This window comes from Ranitomeya variabilis, chromosome 1 (genome assembly GCF_051348905.1).
Source record: "Ranitomeya variabilis isolate aRanVar5 chromosome 1, aRanVar5.hap1, whole genome shotgun sequence".
Taxonomy (NCBI): domain Eukaryota; kingdom Metazoa; phylum Chordata; class Amphibia; order Anura; family Dendrobatidae; genus Ranitomeya; species Ranitomeya variabilis.
In genome coordinates this window covers 679,844,460-679,867,316 of record NC_135232.1, presented here as the reverse complement: position 1 = coordinate 679,867,316, position 22,857 = coordinate 679,844,460, and the positions used below count along the sequence as shown (strand labels likewise).

Sequence of the window (22,857 nt, the reverse complement as noted above, 5' to 3'; positions counted from 1 at the left end):
GGGGGGTTAATGTCACCTTCCTATTGTAAGGGGACATTAAGCCTAGCTTAGTAATGGAGAGGTGTCAATAAGACACCTATCCATTACTAATGCTATAGTTGGTAAAGGGTTAAATAAACACCACACCGTAAGAATAAAGTATTTTAATGAAATCATACACCACACAGTTTTGCCATCTTTATTATACTGCTAATCCAAGTGACGCCCTTGATCTCCTGTAAAAATATAAAAATAATAGGCCAACAAACACCATATCTGTCCGGCTATCAGGACTCTGAACATATTTTATTACCTTTTTGTGCATTAGTGCCCTTTTCCAAGATGGCGTCTTTGGTCTCATGTGCACTGTGTCTTCCTGCTATAAAACTCCACCCCAGCCTTCAGTCTGTGCTACAGTATTCTGCCTTGCATCCAGCTCCTGACCTCTGGTACTCCCTGGCTATATACCTGCTCCTGTGAACCTGTGGGGTTATCCTGCTACTCTGCTCTGAGTTCCTGCTGCATACACCAGTTCCAGTAATCCTCCTTCATCTGCTGCTCGTGTTTACTTCCATTTGCATTTGCTGGACATGTAAGCTGTTTCTTCTCTGCAAGAACCTGAGACTATTACCCAGACCTCCCTGGTTGAGCTAAGATATTATTTGAACTGCCTTATAAGCATATCTAGCTGTGTTTTGGACTAAGCAAGGACTTATTCGTGTCAAGTATCTTCAAGAATAATTGTGCTTCATAGACTTTCTGCGTGATTGCATTTTCCTCTGAAGTTTCCTATAGACTGCTGAGCTGCATTTGATATTTGCACCAAGTCTTGTGGACTTGAGTTTCTCTCTGCACCTGTTTGAATCACCGTGTGATAATATAGACTTTACCACTTATAAAACTGTGTCCTGTAGTTGTCTTGTTCCACGCAAAGAGTATCCTGAGTTATCCCCTATAATTATTACACCGGCGTTCAGTTCCATGGCGTAATCCCTATCTGTGGAATGTACAGTTTACAACCGGAGCGGTGCTAAGATACAGGGAACTACTGGGGAATGAATGAGAAGCAGCGGGCACAGGCTCAGTAACTAGCGGTGACGTCACTGAGTCTGTGCTCGCTGCCAGCATGCACTCATGCATGAACTCATGTGAACTCATGTGACTGTGGGAGAATGCAAATGATGAGGTCACTGCGGGCTGCTGTTTTTAGGCTGGGAGGCCCATATCCACGCCGGCAGAGTAGGGGAGAATGGATGAAAGCCACGATCAGCACCAGCCGCCGGGGATCAGCAGCTTACATTGGTGATACTTCCCCGGCGGCAGTCCGTGCACACGGAGGACAGAGTGCACTGTTTTCCGTGTGCACGTGTATGGCACTTTTTGCGGCCCGTGTATCCGGGTGAAAACGGACATGTCTGCTTGTTTTGCACATGGACACACGGTTCGTGAAAACACGCTGACATGTGCATAGACCAATTCATTGGAATGGGTCTACGTGTATACGTGTCTCCGCTACGTGTGAAAACTGTCAATACACGTACCGGAGACACTGACGTGTGAAAGGGGGCTTAGACAACTCTTTGGTCTTGGCCATGGTGGAGAGGTTAGAGTGTGATTGATTGTGTGGACAGGTGTATTTTATATAGGTAAGGCTTCTTTTACACTTGTCACGGTTTTGCGGCAGTATAGATTTCTATGGGCCCACAAAAACGGGCTGCGAAAAATCGTAGAAGCGACGTATGGCCGTATTTACGGCCATGAAAAAATATCGAGCCTGCTCGATATTTTTCACGGCTTACGGACATGGCCCTCATTGTAAATTAATGGGGCCACAAAAAACAATGGAAGGTTGTTTTTGCGGTGCACAGTGACTTCCGGTTTTGCGACTGACGTGTTTTTTTCCAATATATTTGCCATAGTATTGGAAACACGAAAAACGGCGATCCGCAAGATTTTGGCGGTCCATTATTGCGGCAGACCGTGAAAATTGCGGCAATACGGCCCGCAATAACGGGCCGCAAAGAACACGGTAAGTGTAAAAAAAGCCGAACGAATGGGAAAATTTGCAAAATCGTCAGTGTATCAAATGCTTATTTTTTTTTCCACAGTATGAAAATGGGAATAACCTTATAAGCCAAATTAGGCCTGGGCCTTAAAGCGTTAATACCAGGATTATACAGACATGTATTTTTTTTTATTTTGTTTTTTTTTTAATACAGCAGCTTCATCATGTTTAAAAGATTTGTTTAACAATTCATGCAGTTTGTAATGCAAAATCTGGTGACAGATCCTCTTTATCGACCACCGATATGCCTTTTAACAGCGACAGTTAAGGGTACTTATGCCTCAGCGCCGCTATTTAACGGCACTGAGAAATAAGTGTATAGTATCCGCAGAGTTGGAATTTCTCCGGGGTCTCGGCGACCCCAGAGAACATGATTTGGGTTGGTTTTTACCGACCCCAGTGTTGCGATCGCCGTTATTAACAGTATAATGGCAACCGCAAAATAAAAAAGTCTGATTTTTTCCATTTATCTTCCCCTCTGATGTGATCGCACATCAGAGGAGGGAGAAATAGGGTACCCTGATTTCCCAAACCCCCCCCCCCTTTGGAACCTCTGTTGCTCCTGGACACCCACTTCCCCCCCCCCGCCCCCCCGTCAAGTCCCCCTGGGCTGCCAGTGTCTTTTTCCAGGAGAAAATGGCAGGCGTATGTGCAGTGCGCCCGCCGAGATCTGCCAGCCGGCATCTGGCAACAATAGGTAATTTTTCCTATTGGTTTTTGATCACTGTGATAGACTCTATCACAATGATCAAAATAAAAAGAAATAGTAAATCAATCCCCACTTTATCACCCCCTTAGGTAAAAATAATAAAATAAAAAATATATTTATTTCCATTTTTCCATTAGGGTTAGAGCTGGGCTAAAGTGAGTTGGGCTAAAGTTGGAATTAGGGTTGGGCTAAAGTTAGGGTTGTGGTTATGGTTGGGATTAGAGTTTAGGTACATCAGGGGGTCTCCTAACGCGACATCACGCCTCACATCAACAGGCTATTGATTCTATACGAGTGGACATGAACCAGCTGTCATACAGGATCTCAACAACTGAGGAAAACTTCAAAGGACCTTTCTAACCGAATCCACATGATAGAGAGCAAACAAGAGATTCTTAACTCCCAGATACAAAATCTGACCCTTCTCCTCAACAATCAAGAAAACAGGGGGCGGAGAAACAATATACATATTAAGGAGATGCCGGAGAATACAGGCCAGGAAAACCTTAAGACGCTTATCACTACCTTTTTCAATATGGTCACCAAGAAGCCTTAATGACAGCACAGCTCCTCGCTGTAAAATGATTTAACCCCTTCAGATGGATTTACTTCGTGGGGCGTGACAGATCATCTGAAGGTATGTATATTGTTGGTTTATTATTTTTCAGAGCGAGGGTCTTCAGGTGGATTGAGAGAGCAATAAAATATTAAAACAACCTGTGTGTTTATTTCATTAAAATACTTTTTAATAATGTGTGTTTTTTTAACCCTTTCATACAATTGGATTAATAATGGATAGGTGTCATAATTGACGCCTCTCCATTATTAATCTGGCTTAATGTCACCTTACAATAGCAAGGTGACATTAACCCTTCATTACCCCATATCCCACCGCTACACGGGAGTGGGAAGAGAGTGGCCAAGTGCCAGAATAGGCGCATCTTCCAGATGTGCCTTTTCTGGGGTGGCTGGGGGCAGATGTTTGTAGCCAGGGGGGGCCAATATCCATGGACCCTCTCTAGGCTATTAATATCTGCCCTCAGTCACTGGCTTTACCACTCTGGCGGAGAAAATTGCGCGGGAGCCCACGCCAATTTTTTCCGCTATTTAACCCTTTATTCTAGCAGCTACAGCGCCCAAATTTTGCACATACACACTACTAACATTAGTAGTGTGGAATATGCAAAAAAAAGGGGGATATGAGATGGTTTACTGTATGTAAACCATGTCTCATATCCTGTCGGGTTTGGGAAGGAGAAATGAAAAGCCGGCAATTGAATTACCGGCTTTTCACATATATCGCGCTGAATTAAATATAAATACAGAATATATATATATATGTGTCTCAATGACATATATATATTATATATATATATATATATATATATATATACTGTATATATGTTTTAACGAACATTTGAGCACATAAATCCATTAGATGTCGGTTTTGCAAGCCTGCGAGAAAATATCGCAGTACGGATGCCATACGGATTACATACGGAGGATGCCATGCGCAAAATACGCTGACACACCCTGCCTACGGATGACATACGGATCACTATTTTGGGGACTTTTCTGCGTATTACGGCCGTAAAAAACGGACCGTATTTACATACGCTGAGTGTGAGGCCGGCCTTACTGCTCTTTGTCCCCTCCTCTCGCGTCCAAGAGATTGGAGGCTGCCCAGGATTTTTGCATGGGTAATTAGTGATGGCTTTGTTCTTTTCTATGTTTGTCTTTCTATTTGTATAATCTACCACATAGTTGATGAGGTGTCTATTCTAATATTCTTTATTTTCTTACTCTCTTTTCTTCTTTCTTTCTCTCTATTTTTCCTCACTCCTACACCTTCATCTTCACCAGCGTTCCGGTGGTATAGGGAAGCATCGCGCAGGTCCTGCGTGTTTCCCTGAGACCCTCAGAACAACGCGATGTGATCACGTTGTTCCGAGGGTCTCCTCCATTCTCCTCCCTGCAGGCCCCGGATCCAAGATGGCAGCGGGGTTCCTTCCGGGTCCTGTAGGGAGGTGGCTTGTCAGTGCCTGCTGAGAGCAGGCTCCAGCAAGCCTCCAGCACTGCCTGTCAGATCGCTGATCTGACACAGTGCTCTGCAAAGTGTCAGATCAGCGATCTGACACTATACAGTGATGTCCCACCCTGGGACAAAGTAAAAAAGTTTAAAAAAAAAAATTACACTGTGTAAAAAATATATGAAAAAAAAAATCCTAAATAAAGGAAAAAAATATATACTGTTCCAATAAATACATTTCTTTATGTATAAAAAAATAAAACAATAAAAGTACACATTTAGTATCGCAGTGTCCGTAATGACCCGACCTATAAAACTGTCCCACTAGTTAGAGCCCTTCAGTGAACACCGTAAAAAAAAAAAAAGGCAAAAAACAATGCTTTATCATCATACCGCCGAACAAAAAGTGGTATAACACGCGATCAAAAAGACGTATATAAATATACATGGTACTGCTGAAAACGTCATCTTGTCCCGCAAAAAAATGAGCCGCCATACAGTGTCATCAGCAAAAAAATAAAGTTATAGCCCTTAGAATAAAGCGATGTAAAAATAATTATTTTTTATATAAAATAGTTTTTATTGTACCCAAACTGTGGTCCCCCCCCACATATAGGGTATCAGCGTACTCAGGACAAATTGAAAAACAACTTTTGGGATCCAATTTCTCCTGTTACCCTTGGGGAAATACAAAACTGGAGGCTAAAATATCATTTTCGTGGAAAAAAAAAAGATTTTTTTTTTCAAGGCTCTGCGTTCTAAACTGTAGTGAAACACTTGGGGGTTCAAAGTTCTCAACACACACCTAGATAAGTTCCTTAGGGGGTCTGCTTTCCAAAATCGTGTCACTTGTGGGGAGTTTCCACTGTTTAGGCACATCAGGGGCTCTCCAAACGCAACATGGCATCCTATCTCAATTCCAGTCAATTTTGCAATGAAAAGTCAAACGGCGCTCCTTCCCTTCCAAGCTCTGCCGTGCTCCCAAACAGTGGTTTTCCCCCACATATGAGGTATCTGTGTACTCAGGACAAATTGTTCAACAACTTTTGGGGTCCAATTTCTCCTTGGTAAAATAAAACAAATAGGATCTTAAGTAAATTTTTTGTGAAAAAAGTTAAATGTTCGTTTTTATTTCAACATTCCAAAAATTCCTGTTAAACACCTGAAGGGTTAATAAACTTATTGAATGTGGTTTTGAGCACCTTGAGGGGTGCAGTTTTTAGAATGGTGTCACACTTTGGTATTTTCTATCATATAGACCCCTCAAAGTGACTTCAAATGTGATGTGGTCCCTAAAAAAAAATGGTATTGTAAAAATGAGAAATTGCTTGTCAACTTTTAACCCGTATAACTCCCTAACAAAAAAAAAAAATTTGGTTCCAAGATTGTGCTAATGTAAAGTAGACATGTGGGAAATGTTACTTATTAAGTATTTTGTGTGACATATCTCTGTGATTTAAGGGCATGAAAATTCAAAGTTGGAAAATTGCAAAATTTTCGCCAAATTTTGTTTTTTTTCACAAATAAACGCAATTAATGTCAAGAAAATTTTACCACTAACATGAAATACAATATGTCATGAGAAAACAGTGTCAGAATCACCGGGATCCATGCAAGCGTTCCAGAGTTATAACCTCATAAAGGGACAGTGGTCAGAATTGTAAAAATGTGCCCAGTCATTAACATGCAACCACCCTTGGGGGTTAAGGGGTTAATGACCAAATACTTATTTTCCACAATAATTTGTAAAATAAACCTTGCCAAATCAGACAATGTGATTTTCTGGATTTGTTTTCTCATTTTGACTCTGATATCATAGGTTGACCACAACTATGAATTACCAGCCTCTCTCATCATTTAAGTGGGAGAACTTGTACAATTAGTGGCTGACTAATACTTTTTTTCCCCATTGTACTTTGTGCTTAATGCTGTGGAAGGAACGGACCCCTGTATTGTGTGAGAGGCGCACAAGTGTGTGATTAGGGGAATCCTCATTAAGCATGGTGCTCGTAAAAAGAGAGAGCGCGCTCGGATCACTGGTCTTTTGGGAGAGATTGCAAACCTAGAATGATCACATGCATCACCCGTCAGATGATATCAGAAAGTCATTAATAATAAAACGTGAATCCTTACGCTCCAAACTGATACATAAAGCAAAAGCCGATTTCACTAGATGCCGTCGTCATTATTATGAACATGGCAACAAAAGTGGGAAGTCCTTAAGCCAGAACCCTGAGAGCACAGAGAACACCTACATTATATCCCATCCATAATCAATCAATCACAACAATGCAAACACCTGCTGCCCGACATTGCAGATACGTTTAAAACCTTCTACGCTTCTCTGTACTCTGTAGACTCCACTAACCCCGCCACACAAAATAACTTCAAATCGCATATCCAGAAATTCATAAGCGTCTGGCTTTCTCTCCCTGTCTGACACTAATATAGCTTCCTTAGAGTTGCCCTTTACTATAGAGGAGCTGCGGGCCGCTGTAAAAGAAACCAAGTCTGGAAAGGCCCAGGTCCCAGACAGATTTTCACTGGCCTACTGTAAATTGCCCTTGGGATCTCTCTCTCCTCATCTGATTACTAGCCTTAATGCGATATCTAAAGGCTCTGCTCTCCCAGGAGACTCCCTGCGAGACCACATATCAGTGATACATAAGGAGGGTAAAGACCTAGCACAATAGGCCTATACCCCTGCTCAACGTGGATATTAAGCTGTTTGCAAAAATGTTTGCGTCCAGATTGTCTCCACTTTTGACAGGGATGATCCACCCTGATCAGGCGGGTTTCATGAGGGGGAGAGAAACCAGGGACAACACAAGCAAAGCATTGAACCTAATACATAGAGCCAGAATTAAATCAGCCTTTTATGCTACTGTCTACCAATGCGGAGAAGGCATTCGATAGAGTAAACTGGGTTTTTATAAATAAGACCCTTCAGAGACTAGGCCTAAAATCCAACATGTTACGATGGATATCAGCATTATACTCAAAGCCAATTGCTAATTTAAAAGTGAATGGGGTACTCTCCAAGGAGTTTGTTATACCTAGTGGTACTCGTCAGGGATGTCCATTATCTCTTCTGATCTTCATTCTTACACTGGAACCATTTTTGAGGAAAATACGGTCTAATAAGAATATTGAGGGTCCTTGTGTTCGGGGTTCTTCATGTAAAATTGCAGCCTATGCAGATGATCTGCTTTTTTCCCCTTAACAAACCAGACAAATCTTTGCCTACTCTAATGGCGGAGTTCAGTACATATACCGACCTCTCTAATTTTAAAATCAATTTTGCCAAATCGGAGGCCCTGAACATCAATAACCCTCAGTCTATAGTGCACCCCTAAAAGCAGCTTTTAGTTTTAAATGGGCCAAGACAGCAATAAAGTATCTAGGGAGATTACTACCAAGTGATACAAAATTGACTTATTCCCTTAATTTCCCTAAATTACTCAAATCCGTACAAGAGAATTGTTCAAGATGGACGAGAAGTGCCTTTACATGGTTTGGCAGAAATGCGATATTTAAAATGAACATTCTCCCATGAATCCTGTATGTTATCCAGGCCCTCCCAATTGTTGTCCGCTCGTCCTTCTTTAAAGATCTTGCCACAGCTCAGATGAAGTTTATCTGGTCTGGTAAGCCTCCCCGTGTAGCAAGGAATACATTGCGTCTTCCTAAGTCCTCTGGGGGTATTGCCTTGCCTGATTTCAGATCATATCATATTGCTGCCCACATTTTCTAGAATTTTGGACTGGTGCAGGAATGGAATGGAGAAGGCCTGGGTTGGGATTGAACAAAGTTTCACAAACGTCCCTCTAACCACTATTCCCTGGTTTGACCTTTCTGTAGTTAATGTTCTAAAGACATGCCCTACTATTGGAGCTACCCTTGTGTGTGGCAATGATCCTATAGTACGGTCATCGATCATACCACAGGCCTCCTCCATGTATCCTATGTTGGGCAATCTACTCTTTTCTCCCCAGGGATAAAGGACAAAGTATTCTGTTCTTGGTTTAATAATGGTTGTTTCAGAGTATCCCATTTTGGATTGGGAAACGAATGGCCGTTAAAGGAATTCCTTCAAGGTCTTTCCTCCCCCTCCTCTTTGGGTTTCTGGAGAGCCGGTCAGCTGTCTCATGAATTGCACTCTTCCATCTAGAGTCCACTACAAAAATGACAAAAATATGTTCGAAGAAGAGTGCACAAAAACAGAAAGCGTGAGGCACACCTTTTCTTTCTCCTACTCCCTACTGATCGATCCCATGGATCAACCCAAAACACTGTTCTAAACTCAATGGGAGAGTGGTTTAGACCAAACTCTGATGAAGAATCAGTGGAAACGTATGTGTAATTTAACACACAAATCGTCTATCTGTTCGCGTTTTCACGAGGCCGGTTACAAGCTGTTATAACGATCGTACTGAGTCTCAACCCGCCTGCTTGAGATATTCCCTGATGCCAGTCCTATGTGAAGGAGATGTGGGGAGGAAGAGGGCGACTTAATGCATATTTTCTGGTCTTGTAAGCTTCTTTCCCCTTACTGGGAAATCACAAATCTTATCACAGACCTAAATCCGGCTCTTGTCCTTCTTCATCACGGCGACATTACTTTTAAAACCTACAAAAATTCTATATTGAGACACTTAATTGCATCTGCTAGACACCACCCCAACAATTTCCCTATGGTTTGCTAAAATGATTGAGATAAAGCTGATGGAGGAATTAAACACGACAATAAGCAACTCATATGAAAAATTTTACAAATCATGGTATCATTGGATGGAATTTAAATCTTCCAATTAATATTTTACCACTAACATGAAGTACAATATGTCCTGAAAAAAACAGTCAATGACGTCCGCTTCAATGCTGAAGATCTTGCCTGACCTCCGACAGTATGCAACCAGAGCCCTGGGCAGAGTAGACAATAATAATAGATTATTTTATGCTTTATCTATTTTGGATTTACATTAATATATAACTACTAAGACATCGCTCGTCCACAATCGTTGGTAAATATACACTACTGTTCAAAAGTTTAGGGTCACCCAGACAATTTTGTGTTTTCCGTGAAAACTCATACTTTTTATTAATCAAATGAGTTGCCAAGTTAATTTAAAATCTAGTCCAGACATTGACAAGCTTCGAAAAAAAGATTTTTATTTGAAATACCGTATTTTCTGGTGTATAAGATGACTGGGCGTATAAGACGACCCCCAACTTTTCCATATAAAATATGGAATTTGGGATATGCCCGCTGTATAAGACTGGGGTCATCTTATACGCCCAGTCATCTTATACAGCGTGTGGTTCCCAGGGTCTGAAGGAGAGGAGACTCTCCTTCAGGCCCTGAGATCCATATTCATGTTAAAAATAAAGAATAAAAATAAAAAATATGTATATACTCACCCCTCCGAGAAGCCTGGCTCTCACCGGTGTAAGCGTCTGCCTCCGTTCCTAAGAATTGCAGCATGAAGGACCCTCGATGATGTCACGGTCAGGTGACTGGCCTGTGATTGGTCCGTGACCACTCATGTGACCATAATGTAAAAAAGAGGACAGCGCCACAACGGTCAGTGATAAGAAAAAAAACTTACAGCTTTAATCTGCCAACTGCGGCGACGTTTCGGTATAAACCTTTATCAAGCACCTGATCGTGACGTCATCGAAGGTCCTTCACGCTCTACAATTCTTAGGAACGGAGGCAGACGCTTACACCGGTGAGAGCCAGGCTTCTCGGAGGGGTGAGTATATACATATTTTTTATTTTTATTCTTTATTTTTAACATGAATATGGATCCCAGGGCCTGAAGGAGAGTCTCCTCTCCTTCAGACCCTGGGAACATCCAGGATCGCTCCCTGCACACACCGTACCCGGCGTATAAGACGACCCCCGACTTTTGGGACAATTTTTAGGGGTTAAAAAGTCGTCTTATACGCCGGAAAATACGGTAATAATTTTCTCCTTCAAACTTTGCTTTTGTCAAAGAATGCTCCCTTTGCAGCAATTACAGCATTGCAGACCTTTGGTATTCTAGCACTTAATTTGCTGAGGTAATCTGGAGAAATTTCATCCCATTCTTCCAGAAGCCCCTCCCACAAATTGGTTTGGCTTGATAGGCACTTTTTGCGTACCATATGGTCAAGCTGCTCCCACAACAGCTCAATGGGGCTGAGATCTGGTGACTGCGCTGGCCACTCCATTACACGTAGAATACCAGCTGCCTGCTTCTTCCCTAAATAGTTATTGCATAATTTGGAGGTGTGCTTTGGGTCATTGTCCTGTTGTAGGATGAAATTGGCTCCAATCAAGTGCTGTCCACAGGGTATGACATGGCGTTGCAAAATGGAGTGATAGCCTTTCTTATTCAAAATCCCTTTTACCTTGTACAAATCTCCCACTTTACCAGCACCAAAGCAACCCCAGACCATCACATTACCTCCACCATGCTTGACAGATGGTGTCAGGCACTCTTCCAGCATCTTTTCAGTTGTTCTGCGTCTCACAAATGTTCTTCTGTGTGATCCAAACACCTTAAACTTGGATTCGTCTGTCTATAACACTTTTTTCCAATCTTCCTCTGTCCAATGTCTGTATTCTTTTGCCCATATTAATCTTTTCCTTTTATTAGCCAGTGTCAGATATGGCTTTTTCTTTGCCACTCTGCCCTGAAGGCCAGCATCCCAGAGTCACCTCTTCAATGTAGATGTTGACACTGGCGTTTTGCATGTCCTATTTAATGAAGCTGCCAGTTGAGGACCTGTGAGGCGTCGATTTCTCAAACTACCGACTCTAATGTACTTGTCTTGTTGCTCAGTTGTGCAGCAACTTCTCTTTCTACTCTGGTTAGAGCCTGTTTGTGCTCTCATCTGAAGGGAGTAGTACACACCGTTATAGGAATCTTCAGTTTCTTAGCAATTTCTCGCATGGAATAGCCCTAGTTTTTAAGAACAAGAATAGACTGTCGAGTTTCACATGAAAGTTCTTTTTTTCTGGCCATTTTGAGAGTTTAATGGTACCAACAAATGTAATGCTTCAGATTCTAAACTAGATCAAAGGAAGGTCAGGGTTATAGGTTTTCTAATCAGCCAAACTGTTTTCAGCTGTGCTAACATACTTGCACAAGGGTTTTCAAGGGTATTCTAACGAACCATTAGTCTTCTTACACAGTTAGCAAACACAAAGTACCATAAGAACACTGGAGTGATGGTTGTTGAAAATGGGCCTCTATACACCTATGAAGATATTGCATTACAAACCAGACATTTGCAGCTAGAATAGTCATTTAGCACAATAACCATGTATAGCGTGTATTTCTGAATCATTTAATATTGGCTTCATTGGAAAAAAACTGCTTTTCTTTCAAAAATAAGGAAATTTCTAAGTGACCCTAAACTTTTGAACGGTAGTGTATAGTGGCCAAAAAAGATACATACCGTATATACTCGAGTATAAGCCGAGATTTTCAGCCCAAATTTTTGGGCTGAAAGTGCCCCTCTCGGCTTATACTCGAGTCATGATCGGTGGTGGGGTCGGCGGGTGAGCACTGTCATATACTTACCTAGTCCCGGCGATCCTGCCCGTCCCACGGTCTCCGGGTGCCGCAGCTCTTCCCCTGAGTGGTCACGTGGGACCGCTCATTAGAGAAATGAATAGGCGGCTCCACCTCCCATAGGGGCGGAGCCGCCTATTCATTTCTCTAATGAAGCGGTGCCGGTGACCGCTGATAGAGAAAGAGGCTGCGGCACCGAAGACCAGCTGTCCGGGGGAAGGAGCGGGACGCCGGGAGCAGGTAAGTATCGCATATTCACCTGTCCTCGTTCCACACGCCGGGCGTCGCGCCATCTTCCCGGCGTCTCTCTGCACTGACTGTGCAGGTCAGAGGGCGCGATGACGCATATAGTGTGCGCGCCGCCCTCTGCCTGATCAGTCAGTGCGGAGGGACGCCGGGAAGATGGCGCCGAGGAGCTGCAAGCAAGACAGGTGAGTATGTGTGTTTTTTTTTTTTTATTGCAGCAGCAGCAACAGCTATGGGGCAATAATGGACGGTGCAGAGCACTATATGGCACAGCTATGGGGCAACGGTGCAGAGCACTATATGGCACAGCTATGGGGCAACGGTGCAGAGCACTATATGGCACAGCTATGGGGCAATGGTGCAGAGCACTATATGGCACAGCTATGGGGCAATGGTGCAGAGCACTATATGGCACAGCTATGGGGCAACGGTGCAGAGCACTATATATATGGCACAGCTATGGGGCAACGGTGCAGAGCACTATATGGCACAGCTATGGGGCAATGGTGCAGAGCACTATATGGCACAGCTATGGGGCAATGGTGCAGAGCACTATATGGCACAGCTATGGGGCAATGGTGCAGAGCACTATATGGCACAGCTATGGGGCAATAATGGACGGTGCAGAGCACTATATGGCACAGCTATGGGGCAATGGTGCAGAGCACTATATGGCACAGCTATGGGGCAACGGTGCAGAGCACTATATGGCACAGCTATGGGGCAACGGTGCAGAGCATTATATATATGGCACAGCTATGGGGCAACGGTGCAGAGCATTGTATATATGGCACAGCTTTATGTGGAGCATCTATGGGGCCATAATGAACGGTGCAGAGCATTATATGTGGCACAGCTTTATGTGGAGCATCTATGGGGCCATAATGAACGGTATGGAGTATCTATTTTTAATTTTGAAATTCACCGGTACCTGCTGCATTTTCCACCCTAGGCTTATACTCGAGTCAATAAGTTTTCCCAGTTTTTTGTGGCAAAATTAGGGGGGTCGGCTTATACTCGGGTCGGCTTATACTCGAGTATATACGGTACTTTAAATACAGACCAGACTACACATTAAAATAACATTTAATGAGTAACCTGTAAAAGCATAGACTTAATATATTTATTAAAAACAAGGGAAAACCACAGATGGCAAAATCTGGTGGAAAGCACGGACCGGATAACAAGTACAATTAATGTAAAAAAGTGGCAAAGATGGTAAGTATAAATAACATAGTATAGCACTGGCAATCAAAACACAATGCACCATATGTAAATATTAATAATAAATTACAAGATATGAGTGAGAAATCCAGTAGTCAGTTAATAGACATAGTATTATACTGCTCACACATATCCAGTACAAGGTAATAGTAAAAGGTAATAAATAAATAAACCAGCTTGGTACAGTACCTGCCAAGCAAAATAAATGTTTGTGTATGTCTGTGTATATATGTATTTTTTCTATTATTATTTCTTTTTTCTATGGTTGTATTTCTATTCTTATCTGATTCTTTGTCCTTTTTACTTTCCCTGTATACATGTATATTTCTCACATACACTTTTTCCCATGTCTTTACTCCATTATATATTATTCACATATATATATTACTTACAATCATATACACTCTTATTTATGTAATTTCCATTCATCTTTATTTTTTACTTATCACTTTTAGTATCCTCGTTTGTTTTTTTCACCATGTATCTTGTATTTGCAATATATCTACACTCATTCCTTTTTGCACATACACATATTTATTCTCCTAATTTTTACTTTTTTTTTTTTTTAAATCTGCATTATCATTTTCATGCAGGACTGAGTTTCCTTTATAATAATTTTTTTCCCTATATATATCTCTATATTTATTCCACTTGACTGCCTCACTTGTTTTGATATACCTAACTGTGCAGACCTGAAGTTCAACAGTGTTTTTTCTCTATTAAATTCTGCAGTCATCGATGCCCTCTTCTTTAAAACACATGATTTTGATCCGACTCTGTGTTCTCTGTGAGCGTGTGATTGGGGTCCTCCTACTACGTCATTGGGCCATGTGACATTATGATCGCATGGCCTGATCTATCTATTCTGGGTACTGAAGGGCTGGGCACATGAAGCCCATCGGCGGTGAGTTCTTCCGAGGCCATGACCAATGACGTGATCTCACTGTACATGACGCAACCACGTACCCACTGCGAGGTGGACTGCCTTTCCTCTTCCTCCAGATGTGTGATTATTAGCTAGACAACGGCATAAACATTCCTATATGGCAGCATCCGGAATTCAATTCCCTTGTGGGAACTACACAACCTCCTTCATAATTGGTCGGCTGCACCATAAATAACCACCTGACCAGCGTCTAACCACCCCTTGACAAAGCATTTTCATGCGAAACGTACGTCGGGTGTGGGGGACACTCGGACCAGTGGCACCTATTGGGTAATAACTACATAATTTATGTGATCCCTATTTAATAAACAATGTATTTGGCACTGTACTGTGCACTTTATTGGCACAAGTGTTAAGGGTCGAGTTCCCGCCTCTGCACAGGGGGAATCTCGGGCCATCTCCACTGCAGTCTCCCATTCTTCTCCTGCCACAGTGGAGCCTGCTCAGCGGAGACGTCGGTCCCAGCATCTCGCTCACTCTGACTCTGTACAGAGAATTACTGCTGCTTTTCCTGCTTCTGCCATTGGAGTCAGTGCTGGGCAGCGGCGAGCAGACGCTTCTGGGATTAAGTCCTGCTTTTCTCATTCTGAGCATGCCCAGAGTAAGATCTCTCAGTGGAGATCGAGGGTCAGATGATCAGACACTGCAGCTAAGGCCATTGGTCCTTCAGGAAGGTCCTGTAGGTGCTCACGCTCTGTGGCAGCCTCTCATTGGTCCTTCTAGGAAGGTCCTGTACGTGCTGCAACTATTTAAGGCTCGCATGGCCGCACGGCCATGCGCTAGTATTGTTCTGTGTTGTACTTTGCGCCAGTGTGGTCACGTATGATTGTGTTCAGGGACCTGGCTGAAATAGGCCCTAGCATGCTGGCACCTCCGGCGAGTTTTGTGTGCATGCATGACCACTGACTGCTCTCATTTGGGTAGTTAGCCTGTGCCACTGTGAAGGTTAACAGGGCGCAGTGCTTTGAGTTCACGGCTACTTTGTGAAGTAACAGAGGTAGCTCATACCGCCATTTAGTTCCGCCATTTGCTAGCAGCAGGTTCTCCTGCACGGTGGACCCTGGGCTGCGAACGCATATATCATAATAAAGTCTTTATATCCATTTGGTGCATTCCGCTAGCCCTAACATAATACTAGCGCCAGGGTCTGGCTAGTATGGCGGACATTCAGCAATCTTTGCGGTATATCTAGCAGCTGGAGGGTAGGTTGGCAGCTCTCGAGAGCTCAACCTCAGCTGTGGATATTACCGCAGTTGCTGTACAGGCTGCTAGCGTGGCTGCAGCAACCTTGTCCACTGCCACCCCTGTTCCTACATTATCTCGCCTTCCGCTGCCAGAGAAATTTTCTGGAGACAGCAAGTCCTGTAGGGGATTCGGGAGTCAGTGCTCTATTCACCTCGAGCTCCTGGCTGCACGTTTTCCCACAGAGCGAGCTAAGGTGGGATTTATTGTGTCCCTCTTGTCAGACAGGGCGTTGGAGTGGGATACACCGCTGTGGGAGCGTGGCGATCATGTGGTGCAGAGTGCTCCGCTGTTCCTGAGCACTCTGAAACAGGTCTTTTTAGGACCTGGAGTCACCCATGACACGGCGCTCTAACTGCTGGCATTAACTCAGGGTGAGTCCTTGGTCAGCCAATTTGCCGTCCACTTCCGTACTTTAGCTTCTGAGCTGGAGTGGTCGGATAAAGCCCTTATCCCCATATTTTGGAGGGGGCTGGCTGGTCACGTTAAGGACGCTCTGGCCACTAGGGAGATTCCTGCCACACTGGAGGAGTTAATATCTGTCTCTACTCGTATTGACCTCCGTTTTAATGAGCGGAGGTTAAAGCGAGCTCAGTGTAGGCAGAGGTTTCGGCTGGCTCCCACCTTTGCCAAAACTCTGGAATCTCCGGTCCTGGTTCCTGAGTCACATGAGGGATCTAAGTCCCAGACCGCTTGTGCACACAAGCTCTGTCATGTTTGCCAGCAGTCAGGACATCTTGCCACCAGGTGTCCCCAGCGGTCGAGGAAACGTCAGCGTCTAGTGGTAGTAGGTGGAGGTACACTAGACATGGCGACGTTTGCCTCCAAATTGTCCTTTAAGGGGACAATAATTATTGGCTCATCCTCCCACTCGGTAGAGCTCTGCGTGGATTCTGGGGCGAAGGGCAACTTTATGTCTTCAGCCTTCGCCCAACGTCACGCAATACCCCTGGTTATGCTAGCTCAACCAGTAACGGTACGAGTGGTGAATGGGTCGACACTGCCCTCACAGATAACACACCAGACCATCCCTCTTATTCTGTCCATGTCGCCGTCCCATCAGGAGATTATATCTGCTTGTCATTCCTGAGGGAATTGATGAGGTCCTGTTGGGGATACCATGGCTACGGTACCACTCTCCTCATATCGAGTGGTCCTCAGGCAGAATTTTGGGTTGGGGTGAATCTTGTGGGGGTAGGTGTGAGAGGGAGTGCGTTCAGGTTGCTACAACAGAGGTACCCGCAGATCTATCCTCTCTCCCCAAGCAATATTGGTCTTATGCAGACGTGTTCTCCAAAAAGGCGGCAGAGACCCTTCCGCCCCATCGCCCCTATGACTGTCCTATTGATCTCTTGCCTGGTGCTGAGCCTCCCCGGGGTCGAGTTTATCCGTTATCTCTCCCGGAGACGGAGGCAATGTCTCAGTACATTCAAGAGAATCTGGCAAGAGGGTTCATCAGGAAGTCAGTGTCACCTGCTGGGGCTGGGTTCTTCTTCGTGCAGAGGAAGAGTGGGGAACTGCGTCCATGCATAGACTACAGGGGTCTTAACGCCATCACTGTTAAAAATACGTATCCTTTGCCCTTGATATCTGAGCTCTTCGATAGGCTTCGGGGAGCAAGGGTGTTTACTAAACTAGATCTGCGGGGTGCTTACAACCTGATTCGCATCCGTGAGGGGGACGAATGGAAGATGGCTTTTAACACCAGGGATGGGCACTATGAATATCTGGTGATGCCCTTCGGGCTCTGTAATGCCCCAGCCGTTTTCCAAGACTTTGTGAACGACATCTTCCGGGATATGCTCACCACCTTGGTCGTAGTCTATCTGGATGATATTCTCATCTACTCTCCAGATATTGACTCCCACCGGAGAGATGTTTGCAAAGTCTTCGACCTCCTACGGGCAAACTCCCTCTATGCCAAGTTGGAGAAGTGTATGTTCGAGCAGGAATCCTTACCTTTCCTAGGCTATATCATCTCCGCCCAGGGATTGGCTATGGATCCTGCCAAACTACAGGCTGTGATGGACTGGCAGGAACCCCACTCTCTTAAAGCGGTGCAGCGCTTTATGGGGTTCATTAATTATTATCGCCAGTTCATTCCGCACTTCTCAACTTTGGTAGCTCCCTTGGTTGCCCTCACCAAGAAGGGGGCAAATCCCAAATTGTGGTCTGAGGAGGTCTCTAAGGCCTTTAACTCCATAAAGTCACACTTCGCTAGCGCTCCCATCCTACATTGCCCCGATGTAGATATGCCATTTATCATGGAGGTGGATGCCTCATCTGTTGGTGCTGGAGCAGTCCTCTTCCAAAAGGATGCTCAAGGTCGGAAGCATCCTTGCTTCTTCTTTTCTAAGACCTTCTCACCAGCAGAGAGGAATTATTCCATCAGGGGCAGGGAGTTGCTAGCCATGAAGTTGGCCTTCTCGGAGTGGAGACATCTCTTGGAGGGAGCTCGTTTTCCATTCCAAGTCTTCACAGATCATAAAAATTTGGTGTACCTGCAGACAACCCAGCTGTTAAATTCTCGCCAGGCCAGATGGTCCTTGTTCTTCTCCCGCTTTCATTTCACCCTCCATTTTCTTTCTGGGGAGAAGAACATTCGTGCCGACGCTCTCTCTCACTCCGTTGTGTCATCTGTGGAGGAGGAAGAGGAGCCTCGGCTTATTGTCCCCACTGAGAGCCTGAGAACCGTGGCCCCGGTTTCGCTAGAGTCTGTGCCTCCGGGCAAGACTTTTGTACCATCCAGTTTGCGACCGGAGGTTCTCTCTTGGGCACATTCGTCCAGGGTGGGTGGACATTTTGGTTCCAAAAGGACATCTGAGTTACTGGCGAGGACATACTGGTGGCCGCATATGGCTCGTGATGTCGCAGACTATGTTCGGGCGTGTCTCTTGCGCCAAGAACAAGTCCCCTCGGCAACGGCCAGCTGGGTTGCTTTATCCTCTGCCGTTGGCGGACAGGCCCTGGGAGATGGTCGGGATGGACTTTGTGGTGGGCTTACCCAAGTCTCGTAACTGCACCATTATCTATGTGATCACCGACCATTTTTCCAAAATGGTTCATTTGGTGCCTCTTCCACGGCTACCGTCTGCACGGGCTCTGGCAGCCTTGTTCATCAAGCATATCTTTCGTTTACACGGTATGCCAGACAAGATTGTCAGTGACCGGGGTCCCCAGTTTGCATCTCGATTCTGGAGGGAGATTTGTCGTCTACTCAGTATTGAGTTAAATCTCTCCTCGGCTTATCATCCCGAGACGAATGGGTTGGTTGAGAGGACCAATCAGACTCTGGTCACTTATTTGCGACATTTTGTTTCTTACTTACACAGTATACCAGGAATAGGTGATTTTGAATATTGAGAGGATATATATTTTATTCCCTATATTGGTGGTATAACTGTGTGTTTAACATGACATTTTGTTTCTGCCAGGCAGGATGACTGGGCATCCTTGTTACCGTGGGCTGAGTTTGCCCTTAACAACGCTGTAGCCGACTCCACCGGTCAGACTCCTTTCCTCCTTAATTACGGCCAACATCCGTGGGTTCCTGTGCCTATGCCCGTGTCCTCCGCTGATTCCAGGGTGGCAGACTGGGCAGTGGAGGCACGAGACATTTGGGACCGCACTCAGGATGCTATCCAGGCCTCCAAGGAGAGAATGAGGTCCTCCGCCGAAGCACATCAGCGCCCTGCCCCGACCTTTGCTCCTGGCGACTTAGTGTGGCTCTCCGCCCCCGTAACATCAGGCTGCGTGTTGAGTCTACTAAGTTTGCACCTCGCTACTTAGGTCCCTTCAAGGTCCTCGAACAGGTTAACCCTGTGGTCTACCGTCTAGCCCTTCCTCCACGCCTTGGTATCACCGACACCTTTCATGTGTCCCTCCTTAAGCCCGTATACATGTCCCGGTTTTCTGAGTCATCTGCCGGGACATCGGGTTCGTCTACGGACAATTACGAGGTGAACACTATTTTGGGGTGCAAGGTGGTTCGTGGCAAAAAAATTTATTTGGTGGACTGGAAGGGTTACAGTCCTGAGAGCCTGCTGAGCACATTCGGGCTCCGCGGCTTTGCTGCCTTCGAACATAGCGAGGCCCAAGGAGGGGGGTAATGTTAGGGGTTGAGTTCCCGCCTCTGCACAGGGGGAATCTCGGGCCATCTCCGCTGCGGTCTCCCATTCTTCTCCTGCCACAGTGGAGCCTGCTCAGCGGAGACGTCGGTCCCAGCATCTCGCTCACTCTGACTCTGTACAGAGAGTTACTGCTGCTTTTCCTGCTTCTGCCATTGGAGTCAGTGCTGGGCAGCGGCGAGCAGACGCTTCTGGGACTAAGTCCTGCTTTTCTCATTCTGAGCATGCCCAGAGTAAGATCTCTCAGTGGAGATCGAGGGTCAGATGATCAGACACTGCAGCTAAGGCCATTGGTCCTTCAGGAAGGTCCTGTAGGTGCTCACGCTCTGTGGCAGCCTCTCATTGGTCCTTCTAGGAAGGTCCTGTACGTGCTGCAACTATTTAAGGCTCGCATGGCCATGCACTAGTATTGTTCTATGTTCTACTTTGCGCCAGTGTGGTCACCTATGATTGTGTTCAGGGACCCGGCTGAAATAAGCCCCTAGAATGCTGGCACCTCCGGCAAGGAGTTTTGTGTGCATGCATGACCACTGACTGCTCTCGTTTGGGTAGTTAGCCAGTGCCACTGTGAAGGTTAACAGGGCGCAGTGCTTTGAGTTCACGGCAACTTTGTGAAGTAACAGAGGTAGCTCATACCGCCATTTAGTTCCGCCATTTGCTAGCAGCAGGTTCTCCTGCACGGTGGACCCCGGGCTGCGAACGCATATATCATAATAAAGTCTTTATATCCATTTGGTGCGTTCCGCTAGCCCTAACAACAAGTGTTCTCTATCTTTGTCTATTTAATTTATTTTGTTTGGCAGCTACCAAGCTGGTTTATTTATTTATTCCCCTTTCATATTACCTTTTACTCCATATGTGTGAGCAGTATAATAATATGTTTATTAACTGACTACTGGATTTCTCATTCATATCCTGTAATTTATAAATTATTATTTATACATATGGTGCATTGTGTTTTGATTGCTAGTTTTATACTGTGTTATTTATACTTACCATCTTCCCCACTTTTGTACTTGTTATCTGGTCTGGGCTTTCCACCAAGTTTTTCCATAGGTGGTTTTTCCTTGTTTTTAATAAATATATTATGTCTATGCTTTTATAGTTTACTCAATAAAAAAATGTGATTTTTTATTTTTTAATGTGCAGTCTAGTCTGTATTTAAAGTATGTTCTTATTTGGTGATTACGGTATATTATTTATACTTTGAGACCTTAAACTATTTATAGGTGTATTTACTGGTAAAAATAGAAGAGCGACTTAGTTGCATTGTCTGACAAGGAGAGGATGGAGGCTCTTCATCATACATAATCTTAGAATTTTTGCCAACTATAATAGATATTTGTTATATCTGGGTGTGTACGAGGTGTAGACAATCCCTGTCCTTTCCTGATGTGTGGTTAGATTTGATTCCTTTAATGCATTTCACATTTTCCATCAATATTGCATTGTGCTTTTTACTCCATTTCTGTTCGTCGTATTATCTGTTTATTATTCTTATTTTAATCAGCTGAATTTGGAAGAAGAAAAAAAAAAGCAAAAAAAAAACCATGTATCTTTGTTCATTTTTAGGGTAGTCGTCTCCAGAGAGAAGTTGAGAAATGGGACGAGGAGATCTGCAGCATAAATGAAGAACAGGCAAAAGCAAGCCAGGAATATTCTAGTCAAGTACAAAGTCTGAAGGATCAAATACATGTTCTGGAGGTGAGCTGAAATATACAAGATTTATACACACAAAGTAACAAAAACAAAAATCTAAGGCCACTTGTAATTATTTCATTCCAAAAGAGGAAATACAACGGGTGAAATAAATATTGAACACATCATCAATTTTCTAAGTAAATATATTTCTAAAGGGGCTATTGACATGAAATTCTCCCCAGATGTCAGTAACAACAAATCCAATCCACACAGGCACAGAAGTCAAACCATAGATGTCCATAAATTAAGTTATGTGTAATAATGAGAGATAACAAAGGGAGAAAGTATTGAACAAGCTTACTGAAATTTATTTAAAGGGGTTGTCCGGTCTAAAAGGAAAAGTCTGCAGTCACTCTGTATGATGTTGACTTTTGATTTCCCTCAGTGCCATGCACTATGCACTGCAAGGATTCTGAGCCGGGAACAGCAGTGATCTACTGTATGCGTTATGCATACTCCAGGGCAGAAGCAGCCTAGTGGCATAGCTAGGTAGACCGCACTCACTAAAAGTCTTCTGCCCTCGTTCCCGGCTCAGAGTCCTTGCAGTGTACAGTGTGATTCAAAAGTCTGCAGTTACAAAGAGTGACTGCAGACTTTTCATTTTGGACTGGACAACCCCTTTAATATTTCATACAAAAGCCTTTGTTGGTGATCATCGCTTCAAGATGCATAGATGTATAGAGAAACTAGTTACAGGCATTGCTGAGGTGTGATTTTTCTTCCACACAAACACTTTTTTTTCAGTTTGCCAGTGCTGTATGCTGAAAAATAGCCCCACACCATGATGTTCCCACCTTCTAACTTCACTGTTGGTATGGTGTTTTTGGGGGTGATATCCAGTGCTTTTTGGCCTCCAAACATGTTGTGTATTATGGCATCCAAAGAGTTCAATTTTGGTCTCAACGGACCAGACTATATTGTCCCAGTATTTCACAGGCTTGTTTATATGTTGTTGAGCAATCTTTAAATGCGTTTGAACATGCTTTTTGTTCAGCAATGGAGTCTTGCATGGTAAGTGTGCATA

General features: G+C 44.2%; 1 protein-coding gene across 1 annotated transcript in view; it reads left to right on the top strand.

Moving 5' to 3' along the window:
* Positions 1-22,857, top strand: part of CCDC175 (coiled-coil domain containing 175) — a 124,204-nt gene that overhangs the window by 54,394 nt on the left and 46,953 nt on the right. The window contains exon 13 of the mRNA XM_077265265.1: positions 21,705-21,836. Within this exon, the coding sequence (XP_077121380.1) occupies positions 21,705-21,836 (132 nt within the window). The remainder of the gene's footprint in view (positions 1-21,704; positions 21,837-22,857) is intronic.